The 9,019-nt window shown below is 41.7% G+C and overlaps 2 protein-coding genes across 2 annotated transcripts; one reads left to right on the top strand and one right to left on the bottom strand.

Annotated features, from left to right (window-relative positions):
* The first annotated feature begins 1,158 nt into the window (after positions 1-1,158).
* Positions 1,159-4,313, top strand: LOC121948407 (zinc finger and BTB domain-containing protein 5-like). Its single transcript, XM_042493801.1, has one exon. The coding sequence runs from the start codon at positions 2,226-2,228 to the stop codon at positions 4,203-4,205; it is 1,980 nt and encodes a 659-aa protein (XP_042349735.1). The 5' UTR covers positions 1,159-2,225; the 3' UTR covers positions 4,206-4,313.
* A 644-nt stretch (positions 4,314-4,957) lies between these two features.
* On the bottom strand, positions 4,958-9,018 carry grhpra (glyoxylate reductase/hydroxypyruvate reductase a). The gene is made up of 9 exons (XM_042493802.1): positions 8,798-9,018; positions 8,294-8,424; positions 7,614-7,686; positions 7,396-7,512; positions 7,216-7,304; positions 6,947-7,048; positions 6,381-6,516; positions 6,095-6,225; positions 4,958-5,990 (listed from the first exon to the last, which is right to left on the bottom strand). The coding sequence occupies exons 1-9, from the start codon at positions 8,881-8,883 to the stop codon at positions 5,869-5,871; spliced, it is 987 nt and encodes a 328-aa protein (XP_042349736.1). The 5' UTR covers positions 8,884-9,018; the 3' UTR covers positions 4,958-5,868.
* Between the last annotated feature and the right edge of the window lies 1 nt (position 9,019).

The following is a 9,019-nucleotide window of genomic DNA, read 5'->3' as shown; positions in this document are numbered from 1 at the left end:
TGTGTTAAAGAAGCTGGACAGCATATGAGCGGATCAGAAGGTCTCGTCTTCCACCATCCACTGAGAGTTTACTCCATCAGAGACAGCATGGACCATCATCAGCAGACAACTGGGGCCATCACAGCAAATCCTGCTGAAGACGAACACTGTCTGTCCATCACTGCACCTGAGGAATGCCGTCTTCTCATTTCTCATGTCTTGTTCTTATTGTAAACTTTAGCCTGCCGTTTCACATGTGATCATTGTAAAATGCAAAGTTTGATAGTGTAGTGTGTGTGTGTGTGAACACTCATTAAATGGAAATTGTGTTTATTTTGTGGGTTTGTTTTTATAAAGCAGATCTGCTCAGTGCTGCACACATTGAATGGAAACTGTCAAACTGCATTAGAGATTTTTACACCAATCATGTTTGAGCATTTTCATCATAGAGTTTAAAATCGTAATGTTATCTCAAAATCACTGAAAATAAAAAGTCTAAGAAAGGATTGGGAAGTGTGTCATCGTCTGTTTTTAAACTTAAAACAGACATCTGCAGCAGCAACACAAGTGCTCAAAGACACAGTAGGTTTTTAATGTTTAAATGCCAGTTTCTCAGAGGAATAATAGTTTATCAATTTTCTTCTAACATTTACTCCAATGATGCATACTGACAGATTTGGGGTTTCTACTAATCACCCAAATGTTTGTATTTAAGAAGCCACCAACTGGCAAACTATCAGCTTAGAAGGAGACTCTTTCTTAGTTTAAGCACAGCTTTTTAGGTAAAGTCTAAAATGTTGTCCACTACAAGGACCTAAATTTGAACAATAAAGCCCAAAACCAAATTCTTGATCTGGAGGTTAAAGCAAAGTATACACTCCCATCTCTCCTTTCTATGATCCTTGAGAAAGTCGTCCCTAAGGTCCGCTGTGAGGGTTACAGGACTGAGGGATGTTGTAAGCTGTAATGCCCTCCACAGCAAATTGTGATAATGGGCTAAAAAATAATGGGCTTTATAAATAAAATGGATTTGACATAATTTAATAAGAGCAAAATAATATTTTGGTTAGTTTTTATGCCCAAAAGTCTATTTTTTTATTTTAGTAAACTAAAATTTTTTTTCACAGTTTTAGTTTAGTTTTACATAATTGTAATAACCTTCCCCTTATCAATGAAAAAGATATCACAAACATTTTGAAATCATCAATTATTTTTCATATAATATGAACATATATTGCTTCATTCAAAAATTAAGCTGGCTGATATTTACCTTGACCATAAAATAAATTAAAACACATCTAACTTGAAGTTTGCAGTACCCCCTACAGGATTATTTCTCAAGCCATAACTAAGCGATTTGTTTTTCGTTTTTTTGCTTTAAATTAAACCATCCAATACAAAACATATATAATACAAATTAATCACAATAAAACAAGCAAACAGAAATGCCAAGGTACTCTATCTATACAACCTCAGAGGACAGCGTTCATTCACACTATACAGTCTATGATTCCTATAAATGAGGAGGTGCAATAATTCATTGTCTTAATAGCCGACTAATTTTTGTAGGGGAAAATTTGTTTTAATGTATATTTTGGCTACACTTTCAAAAGTTATAAATTGGGGTTTAGAGTTATTAAATTTGGATTTGTGGATATGATATTTTACCAAAAGAATGATAAGGTGAACAGAGTATGATAAAAGGTGTACCAAAATCAAACGTAGGTGCACTTCCGATGAATGACCACGTGGGCGCGCTGTTTTATTCTGAAGGTTGATGAGACTACAACAGATGGAGGAGGCGTCGACAGCGGAGGCTAAAACCAGCCGGGCTGATAGTGTGAGCGCTGTGACTAATACTGATCATTAAAAAAAAAAAAAAAAAAAAGCTACAATTGTCGGGTGATATATTTAAGTTTGTAGGACAATAACAGCCGTGCAGATTTCCGGCTGTTCTTGGAGACAAAGCTCGCGACCGCGCGCATCCTCCGGTGTCATTGTTGGAGCAGGCCCGCCCAGACTCCAGAGCATCTGCAGGAAACCTGGCTGCAGCCAGGCTGCAACCGACAATACCGCACACATCAAACCGGAGGTAGGCTTCTGTGAAATGTGAGTCTGCCTCATGAGATGTGGACGCCGAGAAGCCTTTGACAGCCTCACAATGACTTTCTTTGTGTTAATGTGTTGCCAGTAGCGCCACGGATGCTACACAACAACACCTTTAATATTAAATAACGGACTACATTATGGACTTCCCAGGTCATTTCCAGCATATTTTCAAGCAGCTCAACCAGCAGCGCCTCCATGCTCAGCTGTGTGACTGTGTGGTGGTGGTTGGAGGCCAGAGCTTCCAGGCTCACCGCTCCATCCTAGCAGCATGCAGCTCCCATTTCAGGGCTCTTCTCAGCTCCGGAGACAGCAAGGATGAGGTTGGAGGAGGAGGTGACATAAACAGGGGTGGGGGCCCAAGTGTGATGGAGCTGGATCCAGAAGTGGTGACCCCAGAGGCTTTCTCCACCTTGCTAGACATGATTTACACCTCCACACTTTCTCCAGGGGCCTCCAATGTGATGGATGTGCTGCTGGCGGCATCGCACCTGCACCTCAACACTGTGGTGAAGGCGTGCAAGCTCCACCTGTCCAAGAAAAACTTTCCTGCCTCACCCCCGAAAGGTTGGAGGTCAGTGCAACAGCAGCAGCCGTCGTTACAGGTGGAGCGGTCAGGCTTGCTCCAACAGGTCACTTCTGTGATGGAGGATGAGGAGGACGTAGGAGTGGAGGTTAGTCAGTCTGCTGGGGTTGAAGACAAGGGGGTGAGGAGTGATGAGCAGAGTGCTGCACCATTCTTGAGGCACAAGAGGAAGTCCAACGAGGATGGGCTCAGCGACAGAAAGAGGTCCTGCAGGCTGCCTGAGGGAAAATATAAAGAGTGCTCGCCGACTGTAACCAGGAGCACCATCAGCACAGAGGAGGGTGGAGAGGACCTGCTCTCCCCGGACTGCCTGAGGACAACAGATGGACTCTGGGAAACCAGAGGCAAGGAGGAGGATATGGAGGAAAAATATGAAGCGTCAGAGGAGATCCAGCTTCCGAGCCAATCGGACAGCAGCACAGGAGGCGTAGCTGCCTGGGAGAGAGGCGGAGAAACTGATGGAGACACTGTGGTCAAAGTGAAGGTGGGAGAGGAAGGAGAGGAAGAGGAACCGAAGATGGCGATGATTGAGGTGAAAAAGGAAAATTTGACCTCATGCTCCCCAGACTTCCCAAATAATCCTACTCTATCTCCACCACAAGACTGCACAGATGACTTGGATGTGCATCTAAATGAGGAGAAAATGACCACGGTGTGCCCCACAGAGAGTGACGTTAGCTCTCTACAGTCTCAGCTGTGCAAAGATCTTCACACTGATGCACAGAGGGAGGCTGGAGATTTGGGTGAGGAGTCAGTAGATGGCGAAGGCCTAGAAAGCCTGTCAGAACTCGCCTTTTCCTGCTTCCTCAATCCCAGTAGTGAGAGTGTGATGGGAGCGCTGGAAGAGGACGACAGTCTAGCCAGCCTCACTGCTGCTGCTACAGCTGCTGCTGCTGCCAGTGACGCTCCTGCTGAGCTGTGTCAAAACTCAGGAGAAGCCTCTTCTGCTCAGGACTCCTCGCTTGTTTTTCCAGTAACGCCTGTCCCCTTGCAGCAGCTTCTCCCAACTCAGAGCGCTGCTTTCAGTGACACGCTCATCCTCCAGCCCACCCAGAACTCCATAACAGGTTTCCTGAGCGGCATCAGACCAGGCCTCGGTTTGGACAGCTCGCTCATGCAACCCTCCAGGGTTGGGAAAAGCTCCGGTGCAACTACTTTCCGTCGCATCGCCCCCAAAGTGCCACCTGGATCAGAAGCAGATGGGTCCTCTTCTGCATTGGCGGGGGACGCTGCTGAGCGGCCATCTCTTACCAGAGCTTCAGAGGACGTTCTGTCCAAGTGCAAGAAAGCAGCCGCCGAAGACCACGTGCTGTTGGTGGAAGGGGAGAAGAAATACGCCTGCAAAATCTGCTGTAAGACCTTCATGAACTTGACTGACTGTAAGAAGCATATCCGCGTCCACACGGGAGAAAAGCCCTATCCCTGTCCAAAGTGTGGCAAACGATTCAGCCAGTCGTCCCATCTGTATAAACACTCCAAAAACACCTGCCTGAACTGGAAAGATGATCAGTCTTTCCCAGATTCTCTGCTGTGACCTGCACTTACGTGAGAGACACTTGTTCATTTCCTACAACACGACTCAATTTATTTGAAGGGAGAAAAAAAAAGCACTCTATAAACTTAATTTGTTACTCCCTACATTTCCCAGATCAAATTTTAATTTAATGTTACATGAATTAAAAGTGAATAAACTATTGTAATTCTGTTTTTTTCTGTTGTCAATCATGTTGTGATATTTATAAATGATTCCATGAAATGAAACAAATTAAATGTAGCCAAACCGATGTGAACGCACTGAAAATATTCTCAAAGAATAACTTGTTTTGTTTATTGCTGTGTTAAAAGTGATGACAATAAATATTGCATTTAGTAATTAAGTATTTTTTTTTATTGATCTGTCATCTATTTTGAGCACAAGACATTTCTAAAAAAAAAAAAAAAAAGAAAAGCATCGCATTTAAACTGAGACGTAAATTTTGTTCTTCAGAGAAATCTCATTTTACACAAAACTGGAGTGTTGAACTGTCGCTATGGAACGCATGGATCATTAAAGGAATACTTCCCCCAAAAAATGACCATTTGTGAATTAATTAGTCAAGCTGTGCTACCTTAAATTATTGAGGAAAACTTTGTTTTACTGGCATGCCTTCATGGAAAACCGCGAACATATTGATTTTTTGATTGCCTGGCAAACACGTCTAACAACAGCAAAACTATATCAAAACATCCATTTAGAAACACTCACACAACTTATGCAGAGAAATCCAAGTCTCATTTATCCAGCTGCATGCTTGGTACTTCCAAAAGTATGCATTTTCACTGAAACACTTCTATTTAAAACTGAACTGAAAGTGAAACTCATCTGTGCTCTCCTCGAAAACAGACTCCAATAATAAGATTTTTATTAAAAATGCATGTTTTGTACTGAACTGAGTGTACGCCCGGATAAATATGTCTTGGATTATATTGCACGAGTTGTGTGAGAATTGGTAAATGGATGTTTTGATATAGTTTTGCTGTTGTTAAACAAGGACCCCAATCAATTAAAAAAATCAATATCTTCACTGTTTTTTGTGGCAGCATGTAAGAAAAAGTTTTCTTCACAAATTCAAGGTGACATGGCATGACTAACTGATATACAACATTTTATTTTGTTGTTGAAGTATTCCTTGAACATCTCAATAAAGTGCAGACCAAGAAGTAAAATGTTGATCTTTATGGCAAGCATTATATTTAGTGAGAGAGGGCGAACCAGCCACCAATACTTTTTCCAAGGAGTCATTGTAAATACAAATGAAAAAAAGCTTTTTGTAATTCAACTAAATTCTCCCCACAATGCTAAACATGTGTAGTGTTTTTCTAAGGACTAATGTTAAGCGCTTCCAGTTTGTGTGTTATACTCTTTTTCAAGAGTTTAAATACATTTCTGAAATGTCAAAACCTTGCACCAAGTATTTCCTTCCTCAAAAATGCACACTGTATATTAAAAGTGCAACTCATTAGTAGTTGTGACACAATCAAATGCACTGACACGATGTAAACAGTTATCTAAACTTGTCTGAACTACATTAGTATTCTCCTTTTTTCACCCCTTCTCCACTTTGATCTCACACAGGAGACTATTACCAAAGCAGCACGTTACCGTTATCTGTTATACAAGCAGCACCAGAGGAGGCACAGCGGCTCAGTTCCAGGCGTTAGAGGATGAGTTCACTGGGCATGTCTGTGCCCTGTAAACCTCCCAGCAGGTTTTGAGCCGACAAAGCTCCCATGATGCCTCTTGTGGAATAGGTGGCACTGCCAATGTGTGGCAACACCACTGTGCAAGATAAGAAAGGACAGAAAATACAAAATTGCATATGAACATTTGTAAAATCAGAAAAGTAGGAAAAGGGGCCACAAACAAAAGTCCTATGTACTCACCACAGTTTTTAAGTGTCAGAAGAGGGTGGTTTGTAGGGAGTGGCTCAGGTGTTGTGACATCAAGTCCGGCTGCAGCTATCTGTCCACTGCTCAAAGCCTCGTACAGATCCTCCTGGTTCACCACAGCTCCCCTAAAACCAATAATTCACCACATCTTAATGCTTACGTATATTAACCACAAAAATGCTGTTGTCAGGAAGATATGAGTCAATCAATACAGAGAAAGTCTCCAAACAATGCTTTTCACCTAATGCACACCCACGTTCAAGCTGCTTTGGAAGTCTACCTGCTTGTGTTGACGAAGACCGCTGTGTTTTTCATCTTGCTGAAGAAGGCCTTGTTACACAGACCCTGGGTTTCAGGAGTCAGAGAGCAGGAAACAACTATGAAGTCGCTCTCAGACACAAGTGTGTCCAGGGGAACTGTTACACAAAGAGGAGAGAAGGAGGACAAGAGGACAAATAATCAAATATAATATTAATAATAATAATCTTCATTTTAATAGCACCTTTCATACAAAAAATGCAGCCCAGCATGCACCAAGTGCTTCACATTAAAAGACATTGAAGACATAATAAAACCTGCATGTAAAAATAAGATCAGAACAGAATACATAAAATGCATATTCACATGGATGAAACCCACTTGATAATACCAGTAAGATTAAGGATAAAAACAGAATGCACAGAATGCATAACATAAGAAAATAAAACACTGCAATAATATTAACAAAAATAAATATGTAGACCCTACTATCCAAAATCCATTATTTTCATAGATATAGTTAGAAAGTTTCATTATTTTATTAGATTTTCACTTCTTCGGGTTCCTTTCAATGTTCAAGTTTCTTACCAAACTCTCCATTCACCTCAGCAGCGCTGGCCTTGGCTGTTCTCCCAGAGTACAGCAGCCTCTTGACTCCGAAGGGCATGAGTCTCCGAGCAATGGCCATCCCTAAACACAAACACAACCAGTTATTCAACAACAGGTCTCAAACTTGATTAGGAAAATAATACCACAAAAAGCTTGTCGGGTATGACAACAAAGGATATGGATACAGGAACTAGTCATTTCATATTATATCCCACCAAAGTAAATAAAGCATCATCAGCAAGCCTTACCGATTCGTCCCAGTCCAATGACTCCGACTGTGCTGCCAGAGAGACCATAACCACACAGCCAGAGAGGCTTCCACGAGCTCCAGCCTCCGCTGACACAGAAAAATGAGAATGCATGATTATTACCTCATTCAATCAAAGTAGACAGTGATTAGTGTAAATGCGGAATATGGTGAGACTGACTTTTTGACCTCCTCCACTCCCTCTGGTAACCTGCGAGCTGTGGCCAGCAGCAGAGCGACGGTCAGCTCTGCTGTGGCGTCTGTCAGGACATCTGGAGTGTATCCAACACGTATACCGCTGGAAATAACAGACAGTAATATGATGAGAAAGCCATGCAACACTTTATTCAACTAGCAGATGGCTGGTTTTACAAGACAGAGTTTTCTGATGTAACTTACCGTTTTTTAATTTCATCAATAGCCAAGTGGTCAAATCCAACTGACAAGGTGCTGATTACTTTCAAGTTTGGCCCTGGGATCAGAGACAGACCAGCTGAAACACTGAAATCTGGACTCTTAATCAACACACTATAACAACTGTTTAATGTGTTTTAATTGGAGCTGAAACAATTAATGGATTAGTTCATTGACAGACCATTAATCTGCACCTATGTCAATAATCATTTTATAAAGTACATTAAGCAATAATCCAAAAAAAAAAAAAAGATTTTGTTGCTTTTTTCTGTTTCATGTGATCATAAATTACAGTGCCTATAAACAGTGTGCACCAACCTTGGATGTTTTCATTTTTTTATTCTCTCACAACACTGAATCAAAGAAGGGGTGGCCCTCAAGATTTGTTACAGAATCATAATCACCTTTGTGCAACCTGTGCATACACATGCAAGGAATTTGATTCTTTTTTTTTTTTGCATTGCTGTCACTTACACAGAAATAGACAGCTAGGAACAAGGAGAACAAAGCTGGATAAATATAGGTAAAAAAAATATACAGCACTATTATGTTAACATGTATGTGGGAAAATGGGTTTTTATATGAATATATATGCAAAAACACATATGTGTCCTCTGCATCCCATCTTAAAGTTTACACACAGAGATGATGATGATAATGAGTACCTGCAGCATCCAGAACCTCAGCATCGATCTTGTCTGACAGCATGCACAGGAGACCATGGGCCCCCTGCACACCTTTGAGAAGGTCTGTCCTCTGCACAGGTTCATCTGAGTCCCACAGAGACACCTCACAGCTGTTTGCATGGAGACACAAAGAGAATAAATGCATGAAATAGCGTGTCTTTCACGCATACAGGCTGATTTAAACATACAGGTTAAAGAACTTAACTACTGTGATATATGTATGTGACCCCCGACGAGGTCACAGTTAATTTTTAGATCTCAAATGTCCTATTGGCTACAGAAGTGCGTAACATGAATCCAAGCAAAACTAATGTCAGCCGTGCCATGCGGTAGAAATGCGGGGTTAACTGTGTCAAACTGAAAGGAAAACACAGTCATGGTACACTTTGAAGGACACCGTCATAGTCTTCACATAGTTGTTCGTAATTTTTGCCCTGATAATTATGAAGTAACATGTAAGCTGTCGGTTAAAATAGTGCATACACTCCAGCCGCGGACAGGATCTTCATCCCCTCCTGCGGGATGCGCCTCGTCACGAACACCTTCATGAGTTTACCAGCTGTCTGCATCCCACTTTAATGCTCCAAATGAACTCAAGTCCTCCTCATGCAGACCGTATACACTTTGTGGGGAGGCCCAGGCAGATTTTCACCTTGAACGCCTGCTCCACTGTGAGAAAACTACACTTCAAAGACTACACTCCTC

Source organism: Plectropomus leopardus, chromosome 9 (assembly GCF_008729295.1).
Source record: "Plectropomus leopardus isolate mb chromosome 9, YSFRI_Pleo_2.0, whole genome shotgun sequence".
NCBI lineage: Eukaryota > Metazoa > Chordata > Actinopteri > Perciformes > Serranidae > Plectropomus > Plectropomus leopardus.
Note: the sequence above shows the minus strand (reverse complement) of the source record. Positions and strands in the feature narration are given on the sequence as shown.